The sequence below is a fragment of the Nothoprocta perdicaria genome, unplaced genomic scaffold (genome assembly GCF_003342845.1).
Source record: "Nothoprocta perdicaria isolate Ctin4 unplaced genomic scaffold, notPer1 scaffold_177, whole genome shotgun sequence".
Lineage (NCBI taxonomy): Eukaryota > Metazoa > Chordata > Aves > Tinamiformes > Tinamidae > Nothoprocta > Nothoprocta perdicaria.
The window spans coordinates 1,146,268-1,171,091 of record NW_020454949.1 but is presented as its reverse complement, the minus strand read 5'-3'; the positions used below and the strand labels follow the sequence as shown (position 1 = coordinate 1,171,091).

Genomic DNA, 24,824 nt, shown 5'->3' with positions numbered 1-24,824 from the left:
TTCCTCCCAGTGAATTTCTCCTTCAGCTTGCCTCCACTGGTAATCAGGAAGATGTTTAACCTTTCATATGCAGTTTCCTTTAGTTGGGATTGCTTTCACAGCAAAAGCCAGCACCGAATCCCACACATTCGTGATGTGTGTTTGAGTCTGGGGCTTTCAGCATTTGTGAATGAGCTCAGATTGTAAAACACGCGTAGGGAAATTCATACGGTCTCTCCACAAGCTAAGGATCCTCTTCTGCATCTTTGAGTTCCCGGGGCAGACTATGCAGACACCCAGCAGTGATTCAGACATGTTTTGGAAGTGTATCATATACCACAATAATCCATCATTTCTGCTGAACAGGGTAACATTAAACACAGCAGGGGATCACCAGACTAGCGAGCAGTTCTGGACTTCATAAACACATAGAAGGATTCAGCAGTGGGAAAGAAAAGTGGCTACATCTTAGACATACCTGCAAAACACGTTTCATAGGGCCGAGGAGTAACTCCAACACGTTGCTTCTGTTCTTCTGGTAAGAAACCACCTTTAACTGCAAACATTGCAATTCTTAGGAGAAGCTGGGGTCTAGGGCAATGCTCTGCTGTCACCTCTTGCTATCTGGAATAGTTCCCGGGGAAGCAGCATGAGGTTCAACACAGCAAAGAGGCTCTCGGGGTTCTTGGGACATGTGGAGCTGCTGGTTAGGGCAGCAGGTATAAGGGGGTGAGGGGAAAAGCAGGAAAGGATGCAAGTCCTCTCCTTTTGGCAGCAAAAAGCCATTAGATGAACTCAGCTGACAGGAACAGTCCCCACAGATTGCAAAATACTAATTTTACTAAAATAATCTCAAGTTGCTCACCAGAGGACACATGCTCTTGAGTCTGCGTTTGTCAAATCCTCTTTAATGAGTCAAAGGAAGCAGCAGATCATGACTAACCCCTTATGGTACACAAAGGGGGAAAGGTCAGCTCTGCTCCGCGAGTGCAGGCTGCTCACGGAGTTTATTTACACATTAATACAAAACGCAGCAACAAAGCCCTAGAACAGAATCCAGGGAACACAGACAGGGATCAAGGTGTAGCAGATAAATGACTGAACATAGCAAAAGTCCTAAAGGATTTTCAGAAAATTGCTCTGAAAACACTGAAAGTATTTATTGCCTTCAGCCTTTTAATGGCCCTTTTTAAAAAGAATGTTTGAGAGAAGGAAAAAAAAAAGGCAAGTAGCCTAAGAATTATTTTGTTGCCTTCTGCAAGCAGGTGAATATTTAAACAAAGATCCCTCCCGCGTCTAAGCTCTCCCCACCTCAGGTGATATGTGTTGGAGCTCGTAAGTCTCAGCCTCCACAGCATTAAAAGAGCTTAGCATTCCTGAGTGATGGTTCTTACGTGGGGTTACTCTACCTGAAGGCAGTACAGTTGTGAGACAATTGCCAAAATCACAGCAGTACAAAACGAGTTTGCGTGAATTTTATTTCTGGCCTCCGTGCTACGCCTTCGGGAATACCACGTAAGAAGGTAGTGTTGTAGAACGTTTACAACTGACATTTATACTTGGCAAGAGTAAGTAGGAAAAAAACAGTATTTTATTTTTTTTTCAACTTTTTGAAAGTGTTTTACACAGGTTTTGATCTTCAGAATACCTTGGAGTCAGTAGAAAAACTAACTGAACAGTCTGTTTTTACAATAGAAACCTTTCAGGAAGTCAAAATGGAGACTAAAAAAATACATGCAAAACATACTCTTCAAAACACAAACTGAAACAAAGCACCAAACTACACAAATATGCAGAATGAAACAGCATTTAACATCACGGAAAGAGTAGTCTTCATAAAAGGTGTAAAAGTCACCTATTCACTAGGCACTGTTCACTTGTTTTTAAACAGAAGAGACAATAAAAAAATATTGTCCACAAACTTGCAATTTCAACTCAAAGGCTGCAACTAGAAATTCCTCTACATGTCATGCTTTAATAGCGACCTGAAAAGAGAAAATATATACATGTTAGAGTTAAGCAGTGACAGATTTTTAAGTTGTGTATGTGAACTCACTGATATGCCTCAAATCCACAGCAGTAAATAAGAGCCTAATATCTTGTCTATGACAAAAATGCAACAGGACAATCCGACCAGTAAGTTCTTTTGTATAGAAAAGCCCCAAAACGTGCACATATGCACAGAGATGATACGTCAGCATATGAAAGAATCTGAGCGTATGAAGGAATTTATGTTCCAATTTTCTGCCAGTGACAAGGCTGGTTTCTCTTTTTTCCCCCCTATCATTCTGCTGTCAAATACAGCTCTATATTCTATATACAGTGGTACTGTATTGACCTCAGATTAAGTCAGGCTCCTCTTTAGCAAGCTGAAGTCAGGAATTTTGCTTTCAGCACCGGAACACGCAGAGCTTGACAATTTAGTTTTGCTGCTTGTCTCGGACACAAGCAAACTGTTTACACGCTCCAAGGCAGTGCAGTTGTAACTTAATTCCCAGGAGAGATACAGCTTTAAGTTTTTAAGGTGACAGAACTTAGTTTAGTTTATGCAAAACTTCCATTTCTCTGACCAAATAACTACTTTGATTTCTCTGATCAAATACCTCTACAAATAACTACAGAGCGACATTAAAGGAACTGTCCCCCAAAGTCAGAATAATTTTTAAATGCAGACAAAAGCGCAAGGGAGAACTGCGGACAAAAACAGAGTTTGCTTTTGATTTGCTAGCTCCGAGATGAGATTACTTACGAGGTGAATAGGACCGAGATCTGGAGCGAGATCTGTAGCCCCCACGGCTATAGTACGGGGACGGGGACCTTCTCCTGTGGAAGAGGGCAAACGATCGTTTTGTTAATGCCTACAGCAGACACGTAGCAGCAGTTTTACACTGATATCTTTCTCTAGCCCAATCCCGGTATGAGAGTTACTGGGAAAGCCCATGGAGCACATAAAGAGCTCATTAATATTTCTATTTGATAAGAAAATTCAAAAGGTTTGTCTTGTTAATATTCTTTCCAGAGTTACTAGTCACCGTAATATAACTCACAGTAATATGAGTTTGGACTAATAAAAGAAATAAGTTCTCTTGCATTTACAATTTGACTACATGAAAGTCAACAGCATCCCAAACAAGTCAAATAAATGAAGTCTTAACGTAACTTTGTATTTAAATATTTATTCTCAGATACAGCATTATCTGCTACATCCAACTCCATTCCCCAAGGCCTGGGAATCCCTCCCTATCTAGGCACTCCTGTTTTCCTTGACCATTTCCATTAAACCTCCCTTACCAGTAATTCGACCCAAACCCACACATTCAGCTTACCAGCGCCTTGAGGATCCCCCCACCCCTTCTTCTCTTGTGCAAAGCAGCACTGAACTGTCCCTGTACTGACCTCATGCCTTTACCCAGTGATGATGCAGCCCTGCAGGGAATCACACTGCTAAAGAGCAGCACCAATTCAACACTCGCACAATTTCTGCTAACATAGCTGAAGATAATTTAGATCTCTTTCATTAAATGCTCATAATCCCGTTCAGAAACGCTGCTATTCTTGTGTAGATATTGAAACCTTTTTCATACCTGTAAAACTGATCCCTGTCTTGGACTGCTCTCCAACCTCCTCCTCCACCTCCTCCGCCCCCTCTGTGAAGACAAAGTAATTGTGACTGTTAAACATTTTCAAATAACTATATTTCACATTATAGTAACACAAAATAATGAAGCCCTACAAATAAAAGGCATCATCAAGCCTAACTGGTCTAGAAACAAGTAGTCATCTAATTCCTACACGAGGTAGCATTAAGCAACTTTCTCATTGCTGTTAGTTTTACATCTTCTTGGAAGAAGTTGGTCTGAACACAGTGTCAAAGAGCAACTAAAGAGAATTTATACCCTAGCTGACCAGCATCGCGTTTTACAAACTCGTACTCTCCAAAAAGCAGTAATCCAAGACTGGTAAAAGTCTTCACTTCAAACTGTTTCTATTCAGAGGCTTGTCCACTCAAAATTAAAAAAATACATGAAATGCATTAAGTAGCAAGTTAAGCTCCCTGTCCTGAGGAATGTGAGCATGTAGGTTCCGTGGGTAAGACAGGAAAAACACCCTTATGTTTCGGCAGGTAACCATCATTTTTGAACAAGTGCATCTCTTGAACAGGTGTGGTGCAATTTAACCTTACATAAAAGCCTTTCCAAACTGGAACACTTGATTACAGCATTTAGGAGTAGCCAGCAGATAGCGTGGCACCTCCACACACTGAATAGTCAAGATGCAGCTCGCAGGCTTTGCTCCAAGTCTAAAAGAATAAATGGGGACAGCAAGAATCTCCTCCCTAATGCTGCATGCAACACGCCTGCAACAGCAGATGTGCAGATGTTTAAAGAGTGGCTGTAAGCAGACAATATAAAACATGGGTAAATGTTTTGCCATTTCTCATGGCAATAGGAGAAAATAAAGTTTAACCTTACAGTTCCCATCTGAACTTCTATTTCCCTTACGGTATACAAGTACTTGCTACTATTTTCTGGAGTGGAGGACTAGGATGCAGTGTTTAAATGAATTTGAGGATTGTTAATTAATGCATCCTTGAATGCCTTCCTCTTCCTTGAGGAAGTACATGACACCGATATCCCTTTCCTCCAAAGGCCCGGTATCTGTAGAAAGTGCAAGCAGACATCTAAGCACAGTAGCCACATACAGACTGGTGGTGGCTTATTTTTAACCACCAGACATTAAAAATGTGTTACAGAAGCTCTAAAAATGTCCCCCTTCCCGTCCTTTTAAAAGATGGGAAAACACAGCCTTTGCAACTGTTCTCCCTAGTGCAAACAAAGCTGAAATAATTTCCAGCTGCTGACTTTACAAAGACCTGTTACAATTCTCCATCAGAGAGGACAAAAGTAACATTTAAGTGAAAACTTACACTCACATCCTAACTTAACCCCCGTGTATAAGGAATTTCTTTGTTTGTAAAGCACACAACATAAAAGCAACAACAGGAAGGATTCGGGAAGGACAGCAGGTACAGTCTGGCCTAACCAATGAGAAAGAAGGGAAAATTCTGTAAAGTAATAACAAAAAAACAAATATATAACCAATAAACTCGCCAGTTCTGACCAGTTTACATTAGAACCACAAGCCAAACAAGATGGAAGATGGGACAACAAAGCAAAGCACAAGCTACTAGCACAGCTTCACACACTGAAACATCTTGTAGCATCATCTGTTGGGAAGCTTCCAAAGCTTTAACACTTTCAGTCCATTTCCTTACTAGAAGAGAGCCTTTACAACATGAGGTGAGAAGAAGCTTATGGCAACTCTCCTGGAAACACTGTTGTATGCTCCGAAATTAACTGGAAATTTAGTCAGGGAGCTCTTTTGGGATCCCATCTCTCTCCTCCTGTCACTATAAAAGCCAACACATATCTTGGCTCTTGCCTATCCAGCATCAACTTCAGATTTTAGCTCTTTTTAACTCTCCAAAATGTTCAAACTCATTGATGCAGCAAGGGGAGGTAAAACACATTCTCTAAAGACTGTATCCCAGAAACTAAGAGAACATTTTTGCCTATTCTCTGGAATGCATCCGAAGCACCTTCACTCCCGTCTTGCAGCAGCGGGAGCTTTACAGAAGCAAAGCACTTAGTTTACAGACATAGATAAGGTGGGAAAAGCAGATGGGAAGGGAGCAATAGTACTAGAAAACTACTGTGATAGTAGTCAGCTTTCATGTATGTAGCATTTATATCATCACGGAGCTACAAGGTGATAATGCAGCTTCCCCTATCCCAGGCAACAAGATACCCGCCCAGCGCAGCTGCACTAAAGCCAGGCAAACAGCTCAGGAAATAGAAATTCAGCAAACATACACACATTTACCAATTACAGATAGGAAAGATGAACTCCATTACGCTTACACCTGTATGAATAGCATCCCAGACAAATGCTGAAGGTTTTACAAGGGGCCCAAACTGCTGACAGGCTTAACATGGAACATATACAGCTCATTTCTTAAAGTTACTGTGCAGTTGAACATAAAAAGTACAGATTGAGGACAGACAGGAATAGGAGGGGTGAGCTTCCAAGAACAGGTCAAACGTGACAGAGAATCAAACGTTTAAGTTTATAAAACACTAGATACAAACTAATCTAGTTTCATTTTCCAAGTAAAAGATGAGTATCTCTATGCATGAAAAGAGAAATTCAAACCACTAGATTTTGACTGCTTGTAAACACACAAATCCCTTCAGGGAACAGCAATTCCTTGATAACAAGGGCTTCCTCATCATTCTAGCTAAGCAGAAACTTGGATTTTGTGGTAAAAATTCAATCACCCTTTACTGAGTTGATACACGAGCCAAACTAGATTAACACTGTAAACCCTCCCTGGAAAAATGCCCGTTCCCAATATTTTATCAGTCATACTAGCCTAGTATCAAGGCAGATGATGTCCAGGGACAATTAGTAATGACCTTCTAGAATGCAAAATACCACCACGCTCTCCACTCCGCCTGGAAATGGGGCGGCAGTCTGGCAAGGTGGTTCAGGTCTACTGAACACTGCTGCTTTGTCCTTGCGTAGCGAAGAGACCCAGACTTCACGAGCTTAAAGGTCCACAGCTAGGACCTCAGCTTAAAGCTAAACTCTGCACATAGCTTGAATCTGTTCAATCTGCTAAGCAGCATGGGTTCAGCTTTTTTTCCTCCTTCTTCTTCTCAAGTCTAATTTGTTGTTTCCTCCTACTAGCACGTGCCATTTGTCTGGCTTCCGTAACGAGGAAATCCCAGCTGTGGGTGCCAAGGAGTTAACTGACACACTGCCCAGGGGAAGGTAATCCCCTTTCCAAGCTCCACACAACAATCTAGCTACTTTTGTTACAGGACAATTAAGCTTTGTGTGGGGTTTCATAACACTGTTTACTTTATACGCAATTAAGTTTCCAGTATGTTAAAGGCTTTTCACGCAAGTGCCCAGTACAGACCAGTTTAGCCTTTCAAATTCTCATTCCTCATTTCTGGCAATAGCTGAAACACCGGGATTTTAATAAGGGATACTGGCAAGCCCTGGTATCTTCTGCTGCCTGCCATTTGACTCCACTCCAAATACAATTTGGCATTACAACACAAATTCAAGCATTAGGTCTGCACATCTGCCCCCACCGCTTCAGCGCTAGCAGAGACAGACTAATGAAAATTTGGCCTGACAGCATAAAGAACATACTTCCTCTTCCAACATTCAATAGAGACAAAAAAAAAGAAGTCATCTCGGGCCAAAACTAGATATCCCATTCAGAATATTTCTCAATCTCACCAGCGTGTGGATTTATTTTGGGCAGTCCTTTTGATAAAGACTTTGTAGTAAGATTCTAGAACAAAAGTGAAAGAATATTCTACTTCTTTTAAAATACTGTTAACACAAACTGATGACAGATAGGTAGGAGGGGAGGTGAAAAACACACAGTTTAAAAAGCTGTGCAGTATTAATAATGTTGGCTCACCTATATGATCTGCTGTAATAGTCACGATCATCATATCCTCTATCGTACCCTCTGTCGTAGTAATCTCGTCGTCGTGAGCTGCCACTACAAGCAATGAATGAAACAGACTTAGAATCAATAAAATGTAAAGCTCTACCTATGGCTCATAGTGATTCACAGGAGGCATAAAGTTGGAAGTGATGTTATAGCAAACTGTATAATCAGGTAAGGGGGAGTGTTGTGGTTAACTTGCTTGGCATTACTACCTCTCATCCTCACAGCGGAGGTGACTGAGTGAGCACTTGATTTACCCATCAATGCTTAAACCGCTGCCTTTTCAAGGGCTTGAAGTTTAAAATAACTATCTGCTTTCCTCCTCAGTCTGAAAGCTCTTAAGCTTTAATACTGCAGACGCAGGAACAACACACACTTCTCATCCTTGGTAACTTTAAACGTAGACTTTTTGGAAAACAGACAAAGCTGCACGACTGGTGCTCATTATTGGACTCCATTCTTCTTGAAATTTACAGCTTACAAAGCCATTAAAGCTTGAGGCCATAGAGGAGACCATCCACTAATCATAAGCAACTTACTATCATCTGTAAAACATCAGAAATGCCACCATATTTAAATGTTTAGAAAAAACTCGTTTAAAACGTTTAGAAAATGCATTTCCAGGTAACCTAAGTAGCAGACATGGATTTCTGTTTGCTGACCCTGTATCAGTCACAGATAAATACTATATAATAACCAGGTGTTAGCACATCTGTGCACATGCACCTAAGTGCTTACAAGTGACCTGAGGATTTCTGCATTCCGTAATCAGGCATCCACAGTGATTTTTCCATTTTAGTTCCCCATACAGAAGTGTCCACATTGGTGCATACAATTCAGAAGCAAGGAAATACAGTAACTTACTAAGTTGGTCTTCCCATGTAGATACCAGGGGTTGGTGTGTGAGGTCTTTTTGTTATGGAGAAGTCTACCCGGATCCTCCTTCCATCCAGCTCCATTCCATTGGCACGTTCTTTAGCCTGCACCAAGTGAAATACACTTAGCTGTAGGTTTATACTTTAATACAAAGTTTCTAGGCACTGTCTCTGACACTAAGAGAAATCTCAAAATGGTTCAAATAAGATTCAAGTCTAAATTTCACTTAAGCTTGGTACATAAGCTCTTGAAGTGCACCTTCAGGGCTAAGGAGGACAACTGGAAATAAGCTGTGTTTAAAAATAAAACAGGAAATAAGCACTGCTTGAGCATTAAAATATGACTTGCACAGCATGAAATTCCTAAAAAGAATATAATTTAACAGTGATTTTATCTTACATGATTAAGGGACACCTCTGTCTACAGCCCTGCGTGGGGTTGCAACTACTCTACCATGGAATATGAAGCACATTTAAGCTAACAACAGATCAATGCTTTATCAAATACATTTTTCCCCCTCAAATACATTGTCAAATTCTACTCTGACTTCACCTGTAACTGTATCTGAATCCTGGGGAGGAGAAAAAAAAAAAAAGAAAAGAGAAAAAAAAGAGCCTACATTAAGAAAAATGCCATTGCTTTTTCTGCTAGCTAACAGAACTTAAATGCAAAGCTTTGCGAAGTAGCTCAGCACAAGGTCTTTCATAGGCTTGAGTGTAGAACTCAAGTTGGTGAGTCCCCTTCCTTATCATTTTGTATTATTTGTAAACATCAAATCCCAAAATTTCTTAGGTACTATTAATACTATTCAAATTTAATCAGATGTTTTAGTGTTTCCAAATATTACTTAAAGGCTGAGGTGTTGGCCAGACTTTTCTGAAAAGATTCCTCCTTTCCCGCACTAATACTTCATTTAAGCACCAGAAGTCACCAGAATGCAGGTTAATGCTCCACTCGAGCATCTGAGAAGCTTTGAGCACTCTGAACATGCTCAGCGTCAAAAAGACTTCCAAAAATGCGGTTAGGAAGGAACTTTCATCTCAACAGTTAAACTGGAGAGGACTTTGTCTCTATTTTCTTCTTCTGTTGACACAGTTTGCACTATGGCTAGGTTGCAGTTTGCTTTGGCCAATTAAACAACAACTCAGCCTGCACAGGGAGCAGTGTCCTTGCCCTCACAACATTTCCTCCAGTAAACTGGAGGTTTTGGTCACCTGAATTAAGATTCTTAAAACTAAGAAAAGGTGCTGAGGATATTTTAGGTGCTGAGGATATTTTAGGCTCCGAGAGGGCAGAGAAAATACTGGCCTGAAACATGTCATCTCGAACACAGTTTTCCAGACAGCCTCCAGCACACACTGTATTTACTCTCCATCCAGATTCAGGATCTGGAGAAGTGCTGACAAAGTGCATTTCTCCTCTCCCAGAAACTCAATTCACAAATTATCCATTTGCACTACAACCCCTCTGAAAATTATCAGTGAAGAGTCGAGTTTTACTTAATAGCAAGCACGAAAATAACAGTTTTTGCAACTTGCCCTTTGCATTCAAGACAGATTGTCTCTATTATCAACTCACTACTTAAACACAGCAGATGTGCCATTTTTTCTCTACTCCAACCTACTTCCTTAGCATCCTCGACGTTTTCAAAGTACACAAATGCAAATCCTCTTGAACGCCGTGACTGTTGGTCGTACACAATGGAAACGTCAGCAATTGGACCATACTTGGAGAAAACTTCTCTCAGATCCCTTTCTGTGGTGTACAGACTCAATCCAAACACGCCAAGACAACAATTTGGGTCAGGATTTGCCTAAAGGAAGAGAAATCTATTAGCATAAAATTGCTTCATTTGCAACAGAAAGTATTCCATTAATTTGAATCCAATCCCAAATAAAAACAAACAAAAAACCCCCCAACATCCTGCTGCAATTTGTTGGCTTAACTTGCTAATAGACACTTTTATCACTCTCCCCTCCCCAGAGGATTGCAAACAGCTAAGAGTTAGCTAGCCTGCACGCCTCATTTAGTTAAAATCTGTCTTGGTGGCATCTTTAATAAATGTTCTAGTTTTACAAATAATTCTAATCAAGAGGCAACATTCCTCCCTCTTTTAAAGGCATCTGAAAAGAAGCACACTCTCTCCCTGCAATAAACATATAAACCATCCAAACGAAAACCTGAAGTATGTTCCCCCACCACCCTGACAATGCCCAAATCTTAAGCTCTACATACACTGCCAATTTATGGACATCCAACGTCCATGTGTTTTTCTGGAAGATTTTGATGTCCGAATCGAGCAATTTTCAAATGCAGTCAAGACTAGGGACAAGTCACCTACTTCTGTAACAGACCTACCCTGTTTCCAATATGACGTCTGCGAGTAGACATGGGGGAATGGCTGTGACTGTGTCGCCGCCGATAGTCCCGACTGTAAGACCTACTTCTGGATCTCCTGTGAGAGCGGGAACGAGAGCGGGATCTTGTGTAGTGTCTACGAGAACTCCTCCTCGATCTAGATCTGCAAGAAGGATGCACAATAAATAAAGCTACAAGTTTTATTTGGACCTTTCGCATAGAAAAAGCGAATCAAAACCAAAAAAGGGTCAGTAATTCAAAATCAAAAAACCCCATCGCTTTCTAAGAACTTGCAGTGCCACATAATTGTTTTCCAGAAGACAAATGTAACCAGTTTTGATATCAATTGTCTTTATAGCTACATTACTGCAAATACTCTCAGAGTATTTCCATTAGGGGGGAGAGGGAGAACTAGAAGAGAGGGAACTTCAATTTTCCCTATAATTAGCATTTAGCTCCCTGATCATTTCTAGTTTTCTCTAATATGGCTATCTTGCCTTGAAACACTATGTGCTTAGAATAATCACAGCATTTACAACAGCATTTAGGTAAAAATAAAATAGCTGCTGTAGCTGTTGCAAAGTCCTAGCGGAGACAGGTAAAAGGAATAAATTGTGTCTTGATACAAAAAAATCCAGGATTGCAGAAATGCCTATTCTAGCACTCACAATAAGACAGCTCTTAATGGAAAATATTAAGTAAATATACTTTTTACACAGTACATAATTAAAAGCATAGAAGCATGCAAAAAATACCTCTGAAACAGTGCAACAAGACTGAAGAGACTAAGCTTTTCTAACAAAGCGATAGTAGGTTTATCCACCTTTTGGTATTTTAACTGTTACATCAGCTGCACGTGTAAGCACGTTGTACACGTTCAGACACGTAGCGTATTTAGGCAAAGAAGTAACAACCCACTAATTTCAACCCTCTTCACAGGGATTCCAGAAATTACTTCCGACAGCACTAGGTCTGCAGAGACAAGCTCACAAGACACTTCAATTACTTCCACCAAGCCCTCAGCCCTTCAAAATACAGCTGTTCCACAGTTGAGCAGGTAGAAAACTTATAATGTAGTACCATTCCTGAGCTTGGCCTGCTGCTTGCACTCACTGAACAACATGCACGCCACACACATATTTACAAAGGAAATTACTGCATGGATAAAAAGAGTAAGTGTAGTATTTGGGGAAGTTGAGGGGGGGGGGTGCTCTCAGGCATCAGAGTCTGAAAGCTGACTATTTGTGACCAAATCACCTCCCCAAAATACACGGAAACAAACATCACCAAGATTAAGAGCAACCATCAACGCAGAATAGTGTTTCTGAGTAACCATGTGGCATGATGGAAGTTCTTAACCTGGACCAGTTCTTACTCTCCTGAGCATTTAACAGCTCCCATCATCAGGATTTCTCACTAGGTTTCCCAGACAGCCATCCTGTGTGACATGTTCTTCAAGTAACAAGCATCCTCAAACAAAAACACACCTCCACCTCTTTCAACTAGTCCCACCCTCCTCTACTTGAAACTCAAACATGTTTTAGGGAAACAGACTGACTCTTGTTCAACTATTCTCATTACAACACGTAACCAAAGCACTGTATTTAGAAAGAACAAACCTTATGTTTTTGGGCAACATGAAGAAAGTAACTAAACTCCCAAGTGAGGCAGGAAAGGCAGGACAGAAAGACAGCGAAATGCCAGACAAATACGAAGCTCAGCACCTGCATAAGCCACGTTTTAGTCTTTGACACTGAAAAAGCTCATCTGAGGACAAGATACAGAACTGACAGTCCAGGTTTTAAAATGCATCCATTATGAAGCAGAGTCAAACCCTTCCAAACCAGACAAGCTGCTACCTGAAAGAATATTTAAGTAGGCATTGCATATAAGTAATACATTAAATTCTAAGTGCTACTCCTTTGCCACAAAGCCACCACCAGTTAAAAACCCCATTCCTCTGCTGAGAGGCATTTAGACCTTAAGAACACATAGAACCAGCTAAAAGTATACATATTAATAAGAATTAAAAAAAAAAAACAAATACTTGCAGAGGTTCTTCACTACACTAGTGAGGAAGCTTTAATAAAAAAAGCTTTGAATTTCTTAATCAAATATTCCCGAGCTCTAACTGATGATTAAACTAAAAGAAAAAAAATTTGCAAAAAAAGCCATTGAAAAATATGAAAGTTGTCACAATGTGATTTCTCCAGCCACAACCAAAGTTTACATGACATGCTCAAAATCAGCTCTGTGACGGCAGTGAAGAGAGACCCAAGTATGTTGATTCTATCCGTGTCTCTTGACACAAGGCTATAAAACTCTACTCAAAATCTTTAACAGACTCATTCTAGCTCTGCAATAAAATTCCAGAATTTTCAGTCAGAGGCACTTTCAGGACAGCTGTTAGATGCTCAGGAAACCATAGCAGTTTGAAGCTTTTCATCATGCTCATCAAGAAAACCATTGAATCTGCAAGGATATGATTTAAAGGGTGATTTCTCATACGAGCTAACAGTTTGCCCAGTTTGTTTTTAAAAATGTATCACTGTGCCAGGACTTCAGATTTCAAGATATTGTGTTTGTTTTTTTTCAGCATTATATGCTACCTGCATCCGCATTCTTACATAACATCCTGGGTATTTTGCAAGTGAAATACAAGGCTTTAAAAGAAGAGCATTAAAACCCTCAGGATTATGGATTAAGGTGCCTAGAACATGCTGGGCTAGGCCCTGACATGCTTGTGGTTTTAGAAGGTTAAAGGCTACCCGAAGAGGTCGTGTAGTCTCCATCCATGGAGGTTTTCAAGAGTCAGCTGCCTAAAGTAATAGAGTCTGAGCCTGTAGGTGTCTGTTTCACAGAGATTTTGGTTCTCTTGAACTATCCTGCGATTCTCTGCGATTTAGTTTAATACTTTCACTCTTCTGCTTTGGGAATCAAGTGCCTAATTTGACAGTTACAACTAGGCCTGAACTAGAGAGGAAAAAAATAAAAATCATACCCAATCGTGTCAAAATTCCCGCTATTTACATTCTCACAGGGAGCTCTTCATGCTGTATACAGTTATGTTTAGCTTCACTAGCTCCCTAAACCGCAGCACTGCTGTGCTCCCAGTCTGCAACACTGACTGCAAGAGCAACTGAAATACCTGGGCTACACGGGGAGACACTCCCTGGCTACCACCGGATTAAGTGCAGTGTTGCAAGCAGACCTAAGAGTGCTTGATAGCATTTCCTATCACGGCTTATTTACTCACGGAATGACATCTTTCCAAATAGTCATCTGTCCCCTGCCCTATCCCTAGCCTTGTTATTTTGGCAAGCCTAAATCAGTATTTATACACAAAAACATGATGTGAACAGCTCAACAGGAAAACCTTGAAATACTATTTTTCTCCTCTGAATGCTCACAAATGAGCAAAGAACACTCATTTCCTTCTTTAGTCAGCACCGAATCATCCTGTTTTTTAATACAGTGACATTCACTCATTTACAGGTTTGTTGACTTCCCATCTGGTCTTCTTAAATGCACTGCTTAGAAGACATACCTAGAAAATTTAACAGTAAGTGGCTAGCACAGTGATGCTGGTTGATTATCTTCAGATTGTGAGCAGAGGTTATTTGCTCAGTGAGAAGATCCTTAAGGGTTTCATGAGCAATTCTGAAGGTACAGTTTGTGGCAGGCAAATAAGAGGATAAGCACAGTCAAAAATACATTTGCATAGCAGCCAACTGTGTTGCTACGTGACAAATGCCAAAAGCTACCTTCTCCATAATTTTAAGAGATAGGAAAGTCTTCAAATTTTACAGTTTTTCTGCCTGTTAATTTTCAGGCGAGCATATATTTTAAAAGAAAAGGATCTGTTGCAGTTCACGTTTACCTCCACTCCATTTTTTTTAGTGCAAAAAAGCTATAGCAAAAAAAAACCTGTAACATTATTGTGGCACGTAAAGGAAAATATCTGGGGATGCCCTTACTTAAGGCACAGAAAGATGCAGAGCACCTCACACTTCATGTACAAGAAACCAGCCATAATTTTAAGGTTTAAACTTAAAGGTGGGCCTCTCCAACTGTACCAGCAAAAATGCAGCACAATCTCTCAAAAAAGAGAAAGAAAATCCTTAAAAAGAAATTCAGCTATTTAGTAGAGAAAATAGTGTTCAATGTTCTCAGATCATCAGTTACCTTTGGCACCAGACTGGGCTAAATTAGACTTCAGTTCAGCTCTGCCATAATAATCCAAAGACTTGCCAAGAGGAGGAAGAGGTAAAAGAGGTAAAAACTCACCTGGATTCAGACCTGGATCTAGATTTTGACCTGGAACGCCTCGAGTCCTCCTTAGAGCGTGATCTTGCCGGCGTGTGCCTGCCCGACTTGCCAGACCCATGAGCACTTCCGCTTCTGGAAGCAGAACGGGATTCCTGCACGCAGATATTGAAAGCCTAATTTGTACACAATTTCTGCTTTACCTCAAGTCTGTAAACAAGCTCCAGTGAAATAAATGGTAAAAAAAAAAATCATATCTATGTGTCCGGGCAGTTGGAATTAGAACTGCCTAGATTTTTTAAGTGTTTTTTTTTTTTTCTTCTTCTTCCCTGGTAGACACTTCTTTACCCTGCATATAGTTTTGCTATTAAACAGATAATGCATGCATGTTTAGCAAAATATACAGGGACACATAAACAGACTAGTAATTACTTAGCGTAGTGCTTTCAGATTCCAGATTACTTCTTATCTTAACTTCATTTTTATTCCTTTTCTTCATTCTTCCGTTTCAAATTCTGACTTCTTTCATCTTCCCCACTTCACACAAATTGCTCAATATTCTATAAGTGGGACTTCTGGTCTGATAATTAGCATGCATTCACTTTCTTTTTTTTCAAATTTCAGCTTCACTTATTCCTGAGCTTCAAATAATTCTCATTTACAAAACTTGTCAAATGGCGACTTCCGCATTTTCCTTCTTCAACATTAACCTTAATAGAAAAAGAACAGGATGAAGAATATTTAAAAACTCCAGGATAAAAATCTAGTGCCAAAACTGAAACTAGAAAAAAAAAAGTTTTGCGGACTTTGACTATATATGCAGTTCAAGAATTGAATCTACCAACTTTCCTACTATTTTATAAACAGACTCAATCATTTCAATTTAACTTAGTACTAGAGTGAACTCACTATTTATGCCTACATTTAACATCAAGCATACAACGGCCCAATTAAAGACTTACTCATCGATCTTGGCATTAAGAAATTCAAGAGTGTTTTCTAAATTCATCAGCCACATACTCGAGACAAAACCAGCAACAAATGACTCAAGTAAAATACCTCCCTGCTATGGGGAGGCTAAGGAGGTGCTTTTTGAATGCAGAAAGCTCAGACTTTCATTCATTGACTTTCTCTCACAGTTTAGGAGAGCTAGTTTAAAAACCCCTGCCTATTTTGCCCTCATGAGTGTGATTACATCTGCAGGGGCCACACTTTGTATTTTTAGTCAATACAATGGTAAATTTAGTCACGTGGCTTCAACATTTAGTTTGAACACTCCCGAAGGTATTATTTACTTCAAGATATTAGAGAAAATTTAAAATTCAATAGAAAACTCATCTATTGGACCATGTCTTTTTAGAAAGAGATTAAATTTCACACTGTGGGTCAACTCTTGACCAGGCACACTACACGCACTACAAAAGCGGCAGAGTTTGTTCAAAACTGTTTTACCTAAGTAATGTTTTTAAAATTTCAACCCAAATCCTGCTGAAATTCTAATAGTAAAAGGTACCAAACATTTAAAAACCCATTTGCTAAATTCTTTTCTAGTTTTGCTTACACCACTTCTATATCACTCAGAATCAGGTCTGGCTGTTTACAATTGCCCACCCTAGACACTCAGAGGGGGAGGCGGCGCTTGTAGGATGAAGCAGATTTCTAATTAACTCTGAGAGCCACGTAAATAAAACAGAAGTTGATCACATCTTCTTCTTCTTTGTCAAAATGTGTCATGAGCTCCATTAAACTCTAAACACCTCACTTAGGTTAGTGCAAGTACTGAGAGCTTATTTGTGACAAATACCAAATTTACCCTAAGCTCATTAGTGCATTAAGAAAATCCCACAATGAGTTCTGAAATCTCACATATTAATTTCACCAAGGACAGTGTTCAAACTACTTTTACACTTTAAAAATAAGATTCAGAGGAGTGATAAAACCCAAACTACGACTGTTCTATATTGGAGAAAATACACTTAATTCACAAAGAATTACACTTTTGAAAAATTCAGTCTAAACAGAAGGAGCATGGCAGAATATCTAAGAGCAAAGAAAACAGAAGCGTATGATGCTTTGGGAGAGTGAAGGAAAGAGCAGGAAAGAAGACTTTGCCCAGAAACATACCAAGGCTATTTCCCCACCACCACGACCACCACCACCTTAGCTTTTAGGGATACTAGGCTTTGAAGAAATCATTCTAGAAAAGCAGCACTAGAACACACAGATAATCTAAGTATTCATCTAATTGGCACTTTCCTCTTCTATATTGAGGGAAACCTATTAAGAAAACAAAAAGCCTGGAGATAAGTAACTGCACCTGAAAATAGGCAGTTGGTTTATTTTCATCTTGCTTCTTTGGATTGCACAACATTTTGTCATTTTAAAACCTACATTTCCCCTTCTTTCTCCTCTCCCTATCCTTGAATCATCCTTATCCAAACCTTACACCTAACTCCACCATATTTTACAGCATTGTATCACTTCTTTCTTCTAAGCCTCAGTGGAATTAATTGCACCTCATCTGCTCAAGGTATTACCAAGACTAGCAATAATAATCTCTAGAATTAAAAATGTATTACTCCTTCCCCCAACAAAGGGAACCCTCCCTACCTAAATTAGTGCTTTTCAAACACCCCTACCCAGGCAAACTCTGTTTTTACTCTATTATCTGGCCTCCTACTGATGGTTTACAGAAGCTCCTATCTCCCCCTATGGTTCACTTGAACCTTGACTGTTTCTGCAATCTGCTTTTGTTCTTAATACAATGTTCTTCCTTTTGCGTAAGGAGTTTTAACCTTTTTAAAGAAGGTGAAGTAAGCTCCTTGCTCCTGACATACGGAAGAAAACAGCTAGGGGAAAAGGTAACTTGTTCTTCCTACCTATTTTAAAGCATTCCAGGTAAGCAGATCAAGGCCATGTTCACTGCTAGATCTTGAACACTTCTAGATTCCCTAATAACCACTCCAAACAGTCATTCCAAAACAATCGTTTTCCTAAGCTTGAATTTCTGAACTGCAGAGTTTAAAAGCCACCAGGTCACTTATCTGTAGTTACAAATCCCACCTACTTCCACCTGAATTCCAGTAAGCCATGACAGAGGGCAAGGCCTTAAGTTGTGGCTTCTGAATTATCCCTCAAACATACTTAAGCATAATCAAACAACATGTTAATTCTGTTGAGATCTTTTTTATCATTTTATTTTTACACCTCTAAGCACATTCATAAAGCTTGCTATCTTCACCCACACAGTATCACAAGGGCAAAAAGGAATTAATTATAAAGAGTAATACATTTCAATTATTTAACACCTGTAATATAGTCAAGCAAAACTTTAGTTTTAAAATAAATCCCTACAAACTGCAGTAGCTTGCTGAACACACTCCTAGCATTTTCCTTCCAAGATCTTGTCAAAGCAAATTTGTAAAAATATCTGAATTTTCTTCGTATCAGGATATGTGACTCCCCAATGCCCCAAACCTTCAAAACCTAAGAAGTTAAAAAAAAAAAAAAAAAAGACAACTTGAGATTTGAAAAGCTGAACTCCTAACAACTCAACAGCACCAAATCCTTCCTCCACTACGTCCATCGTGCTTTGACCTGTTAGATGACCTCAGTGTGCTAAGCTAGGGGGAAACTAATCCAACAACAAAAAGCAAATGACTTTCTGACAGCTTAGGGTATTGAATCAGCTCACCAAGGGGGTCAGATCAAGTGCCAGATGGCAGAGAATGGAGAACAACCCAAACTTGTTTCTGACCACCTCAGAGTTTCTTCTCCAACTCATTTCTAATAATAGTATTCTCAAGAATATTGACTTTACCTTTTAAGTGACCTATCATCATTCAAGGTGTTTTAACAGGAAAAAAAAAAAAAAAAAAAAAAAGAGAGAGAAAACTGGTCATCAGATTACATCTTTTCTTGGATCAAACATGTATCAAGTCACCACTGCCATTATTAGCTAACTTCCAGAAATCTCACTACTCTCTTAAAGGAATAATAAAAAAAAATCACTACAATGTTTAAACTGCACAAAATAGTTTGCTGAGGAATTAGCACTAACATTGCAAGTCATGACATAAGACATTTACGTTTGAGATGCCACTGAGACAGCAAGCCCCACTCACGTGGCTACTGCAGTCAAACCTGTGAACCAACACAAGTGGAAATTGAATCAAAAAATAAATCTCAGCTGATCCAGTTCCCAGATCTGACTTCCCTACAGCCATTAGCACTGGCAGAAGACGAGCAGGAATGGAGTTTCAGGAACATAATTCTTGCTGGCAGCACAAGCTTGGAACTGTTTAACAGTGGGCTGTAAAGCCATATCCTAGAGTGTCCAAACAATGTTTCTACTGGCGAAACGGAGACTTCAGAGCCCAGCTTGAAGAAGAAAGCCGCTGATTCGCTAAAACACAAGCTTTAAGCAAGCAAAGGATAATCTGTAAGTAACACTGGGATAGCACTAGAAAAGCCACTGCCTGCTTTAGCCTACAATAGCAGCTTCTTAGCTACAGGGTGCTACTTTTTAAACTTTTATAAATGCATATTGCATAGGACTTACCTATAAATGAGTCACCAAAGTTCAGTTAATAGAAATGATGTTATTCTGAACAGGCTCTAATGGCACATAACTGCTCTTAAGTCTCATTCACTTGGCAGTTAGTAGAGATTGCCTGAGCACAATTTGGTTTTATTTTTATAGGTCCAGAAGAGAGAATAGAAAAAGGGGCATAGGGAAAGAGCACAACACCCTATCACACCCTGCATCAATGGCTTCAAGAAGACTTTACAGCACTAGTTTTAACATTTTTATTCACACTAATTGAAGTTAGAAAGTAGGTTACCCTGACAAACTGTACTAAAATTAGGTTATTATCTTAAATTCATTTTCAATCTGGCTTGCAGTGTAGTAGTTAAGATCACATTCAATTAACATGCAGTAATCCATCTCAGGCAAGAAGCAATATTCCATCAAAGAAAATCTACTGGCTGTAAAAATATGAAAACATTAGTGAAAAATAAAGCTGCAGGGAAGGGGTGTAGCCTATTCTTTGATCCCCATCTTTCAGTATTCCGCATAATCCATTTTTAGCTCAGATTTTTCTAACATAACCTGCCTTGAAGTAACATTCACAAACTAATAATGTTTACTGGAGTGAATCTGAGGAAGAAAATCCCATATTGACCAAGAAGAGGCACTGCGAAAAATGCAATTTCCTGCCTAACATTAGTGAATTCTAAAACAAACATTAAAAAAACCACCCTTTCTCTAGAGGTTTACAAGTCAAAGCTACCAACATCTGAGCAAATACTTTTGGTGCTGCAATAATCTAATTTACTTACGTTGAAAATGGAACAAAAGACAATATTAGTTCCTGCGTTGCACTCAACCACGGCAGCAAGACCTCAAAGGGTAACAATGCTCTTCCCCAATCCCACCCGGAAAACAACCCCGCAACCAACTCTGTGTATTGGTTTTTTAGGACAAATTAACCGCCGCCACCACAAGCGAGCCGCAGCTTCAGTGAAATCCACCCAGCCAGAGCTGTTCTGCAACAGCCTGAGCTACGCTCAGCCCCCGGGCAGGCGCCGTGGTGGGACACGGAGCACGCTGCGAGGAAGCCTCGCTGCCCACGTTTAGGCTAGGCCTGAGGGCAAGCCCAGCGGGTGCGGAGCTGCAGCTCCAAATAAGCGGAATTGGCGTTTCGCGGGCAAGCACGGAGCGCAGCGAGGCCGAGCTCGGCCGGCGAGGCCATGGGCCGAGGGAGAGCCGCAGGGCAGCGAGGAGGAGGAGGAGGAGGAGGAGGAGGAGGGGGACACACAACCGCAGGGAGGAGGAGGAGGAGGGGGGGACACAACCGCGGCCCTGGCGCCTCGCCCCTCTCCATCCGCCCTCAGGAGGCTGCAGGAGGGGCGGCAGGACACACAGGCAGCAGGAAGGCGGGCGCCGCTGCTCGCCCCCCACGGCGGGCTCGGGGGCCCCACGGCGGGGAGGCGGCTGGCGGCTCTGCGGCGCCCCGGGGCCCGCGGCGGCGCCGCCGCCCTCGGCCATTTTGTCCCTCTCTCGGAGCGCCCGGTCATGAGCCCAAGATGGCGCCGGCAAGACTCGCCCCGGGGCGCGCGGGCAGCGAGCGCCTCCTCGCCCCGCGCCCCCACGGCCGCTCGCGGGCCCTGCCGCCATCCTCCCGCGCCAGGCCCCGCCGGGCCTCCCCGCACGCTCCGCCGCGGCCCCTTCCTCCTCCGCCGCGGCGGCGGCCCCTCCCATGGCGGCTCAGCCGCCCGCTCTGCCCAGCGCCGCGCAGCGGGCCCGCGGGGCGCCCGGCGCCGAGCAGCGCGCCCGGGCCCCGTGCTATTTACCCGCTCGCCGTAGTTCTGCTCGCCGCTGTCGCTCATGGTCCCGCCGCGCGCGCTCCCGCCGACCGCCGCCGCCACCCGAGCGTCCCCGGCGCCAGCGCTGCTCCCGCACCGGAAGTGACGCGGGCCGCTCGAGCGCGCGCGCGCCGCGCCTCCTCCCCCCTCCGCCCGCCCGCCACGGCAGCGCGCATGCGCCGTGGCCCCGGGGGGGAGGGGGAGCGCGGGGACCTTCCCGGGCTAATGTGGAGAGATGGCGGAATAGGAAACACGGGGATTAATGAGATCTTTTCTCGCCTAATTAAGTTTTAAATTCTTTATTTTCTCCCTCCCCCGACCTATGCTATTGGCACCATACAGAAAAGAGGTTCTTGTGGGTTAATAAAGTTTGCAGAGGGCAGAATGTTTTTGGAGTCAGTTGAGGCTGAAACCAAGAACAGCAACGAAGCCCTGAGGGACCGTGTGAAATAGGGTTGGTCACGGGCACGCCACGCACGTGGGATCCGTCTTTCCAGTTTCACTTGTGCGACTGTCGGGCTCTTCACTGGCCCTTTCCATTCAGTGGTAACGTCTTGGAGTTACCAGAGCCTTGAGGATGTCTCGAGATTGTCAGAAAGGCACAAAGACCCATAGGAATTGCGGGAAGGGAACGGGACGTGACGTGGAAAGCGTCATATCGCCACAGCATGAAGCATCAGCTGCACTTGTGGGCGCCTTGTTGCAAGCAGGAGCAGCAAGGCTGGCAGAGGTGGGGGAAAATGCACAAAAATGACGCAGGGATGCAGTCTGGGAGGAAAAGAGGTCTGCAGAGAGAGGAGATCATAGAATCATTATGGTTGGAAAAGACCTTCAAGATCATCGAGTCCAGCCGTAAAGCCTTCAACGCCATAACCTGCTGAACCATGTCCCTAAGTGCCGCATCTACATGTTTCTTGAGCACTGCCAGCGACGGTGACCCCTCCACTTGCCTGGGCAGCCTGCTCCAATGCTTTGCCACTCTTCCCATGGAGAAATTCTTCCTAGTGTCTAACCTGACCCTCCTCTGTGGTGCTACTTGAGGCCTTTTCCTCTTGTCCTATCCGTAGTTGTTCTGGGAAGAGATCAATCTCCAGCCTCACTACGTCCTCCTTTCAGGTAGCTGTAGAAGGCAAGGTCTCCCCGGAGCCTCCTCTTCTCCAGACTAAATGACCCAGCTCCCTCACCGCTCATCATCAGGTCTGCGCTCCAGCCGCTCCACCAGCTTCTTTGCCCTCCTCTGGACACACTCCAGCTCCTTTCTAACGGAGAACGATGGTGGAAGGTGGTGGAAGCGCAGACGTGCATCGTACGGCAATGTGAACGCGATGGCGGCCGTGCACAGGCGAGGAGCTGCTCTCGCCTCTCCTTCGCAAGGCGACACATTTTGCCGTGGAGCACGGATGGCATTCCGCTCACTGCCATCGCAAGGCTCTGTCTTGGAGCAAACGCCCCAGAATGGGAAAGAATTAACTTTGTACACGCTGGCGTTGGGAGTGGGGACATCTCTAAGGAGTCCACGTGAGGGCAGCGTAGCACCACTGTTACAGTCATCGTCCATCATGTAGTGGAATGGCTTTTTCAGGAAACAGGAACCCATGATGAATTTCGTAAATGCACCTCTGTGCAGTAACACATACATCTTTATTTTCTCCATCAAAAGCACACAGATTGTCACGGTCATCATGAACTGAACAACACATGCTCATTTTAAAAGACCATCACGCACGGAGAGGAAACCTGGCTCCACATCTGTTCTTCAGAATTGCATGGATTCAAGGATAAAACTCAAAGTACATCCGCACAAAACTTGCCGAGTTTTGCAAGACTCGCATTTACTTAAGTTGTTTTAGTTTTCCCCTTCTCTCCACCAATGAGATAAATGGGTCTGAATTTGCAAGTCTATGTAATATATTAAAAAAAAGAATTAAATTGATCTGTAAATTTCATGAGCAAGTTAGTGTTAATATAGGCAAGAGCACAGAATTATGCATTTCTCTTTTTTTTCTTTTTTTTTTTTTCTCCTCTAAAGCAACTTCTTTACACTGCTGATAAACATACGTATTTTGTGTGGCATCACTTAACACTTTTCTCAGCTCCGATTCCTGTGGCAAATTAAGTGAATGAAAATGACTTTAAAAAAAGTGCATCCCTCCCACATAAGCAAAGCATTGATGGGTTCAGAATTCCTGAAGAACCAGAGGAACTTTTTTTTAACTTAATTTATTTTTTAAATTTAATTAAGTTTTAATACAAAAGGGAGGCAAACAGAGAGTGGGGGGGACGGTGGCTCGGCAGGGCCAAAGCCGCCGCGAGGCACGCCGGGAGTTGTAGTCCGCGCGGGCCGCCATGTCGTGCGCCCGCGGGGGCCGCCGGCGGGGACGACCGTTGGGGCCGCCATGTCACGCGTCGAGGCGCCCGCAGGGGACGGTTCGGCCGCAGCAGGGACCGCTGGGGACGCTTGGCGAGTTGAGGTTTCACAGGGTACTGCAGCACATCCCTGAAAGCTCAGATATACTATTCTGTGGAAAAAGAAATAAAATAAAATAAAATAAAATAAAATAAAATAAAATAAAATAAAATAAAATAAAATAAAATAAAATAAAATACATGCAGCAGAAAAGGTAACAACAATAAACAAATAAGTAAACAATAACAAAAAAATAAAATTATTTTAAACAACATAATGCCCTGCAAAGCAGAGAGGAAAAGCTAGAGGAATCATCTATGTTACGAGGAAAAACTGAGCAAGCTGCACTTGTTCGGTATAGCTGAAAGGGGAAAGATTGAGAAGGGATCTTATCAACATGTAGAAATACCTGAGGGGAGAATGTAAAGGGCATGGAGCTAAACACTCCTGGGTGGTGGTCAGTGACAAACTGAAGCACAGGAAGTTTCATCTCCCTGTGGGATATATCCAGGCTGTCCGTCCGGGCCAGGAGAGCCCTGTTGGGGGGGCTGTGTCCCGTGCTGGGCTCCCCAGGCCACACAGACCCGCTGAGAGTGGAGCGAGTGGACCTGCTGCAGGGCACACTGTGCTCGCTGGGCCTGCTTGGAGCAGGCTGCGTTACACGAGGACCTCTCCAGACGTCCCTGGGTCATAGTCACGGGTGTGAGGGGCTGCCCAGAACGGAGCTTCATTGTGGCCACCATGTCCCCCCACCATCAGTGCAGGGAGAAGACACGGGTGTGTGGTCAAGTGCACAGCAGTTCTGGAATGTATGCAGAGGAAGCCCTCTGAGGACCAGGAATAATCCCAAGGACATGCAGGGGGCTGTGAAACTTTGGACCCRAAAACTGTGGACAAAGCATTTCTGAGGGGATCTTTAGAAAGAGACCCGACCCTTCAGGACAAGCCCCAGGTCAGAGAGGCTGAATCTTTTTGACAACAGGAGAAGAGAGATTCTCCTGGCCTGCGGCCTCTTTCTTTCCTCGCTCAAGACAA

General features: G+C 42.4%; 1 protein-coding gene across 2 annotated transcripts; it reads right to left on the bottom strand.

The window, feature by feature from the left end:
• Positions 1 to 1,452: 1,452 nt before the first annotated feature.
• On the bottom strand, positions 1,453 to 21,480 carry TRA2B (transformer 2 beta homolog). Of its 2 annotated transcripts, XM_026036345.1 has the most exons (9): positions 21,371 to 21,480; positions 15,035 to 15,168; positions 10,748 to 10,910; positions 10,014 to 10,202; positions 8,378 to 8,493; positions 7,481 to 7,564; positions 3,564 to 3,626; positions 2,729 to 2,802; positions 1,453 to 1,964 (listed from the first exon to the last, which is right to left on the bottom strand). In XM_026036345.1, the coding sequence occupies exons 1-9, from the start codon at positions 21,404 to 21,406 to the stop codon at positions 1,954 to 1,956; spliced, it is 870 nt and encodes a 289-aa protein (XP_025892130.1). In that variant the 5' UTR covers positions 21,407 to 21,480; the 3' UTR covers positions 1,453 to 1,953. The 2 variants fall into 2 exon arrangements, with proteins under 2 accessions (XP_025892130.1, XP_025892131.1); XM_026036346.1 differs by lacking the exon at positions 1,453 to 1,964 and having other exon boundaries at positions 2,721 to 2,802; positions 21,371 to 21,462.
• Between the last annotated feature and the right edge of the window lie 3,344 nt (positions 21,481 to 24,824).

Coding starts and splice junctions, on each gene's coding strand:
- TRA2B (XM_026036345.1), bottom strand. CDS start 21,406: ATGAGCGACAGCGGCGAGCAGAACTACGGCGAGCGG. Junction 10,911..15,034: donor AGATCCAGGTCTGAATCCAG/GTGAGTTTTTAC, acceptor TCCTTCTTGCAG/ATCTAGATCGAGGAGGAGTT. Junction 7,565..8,377: donor TACATGGGAAGACCAACTTA/GTAAGTTACTGT, acceptor CATTGCTTGTAG/TGGCAGCTCACGACGACGAG.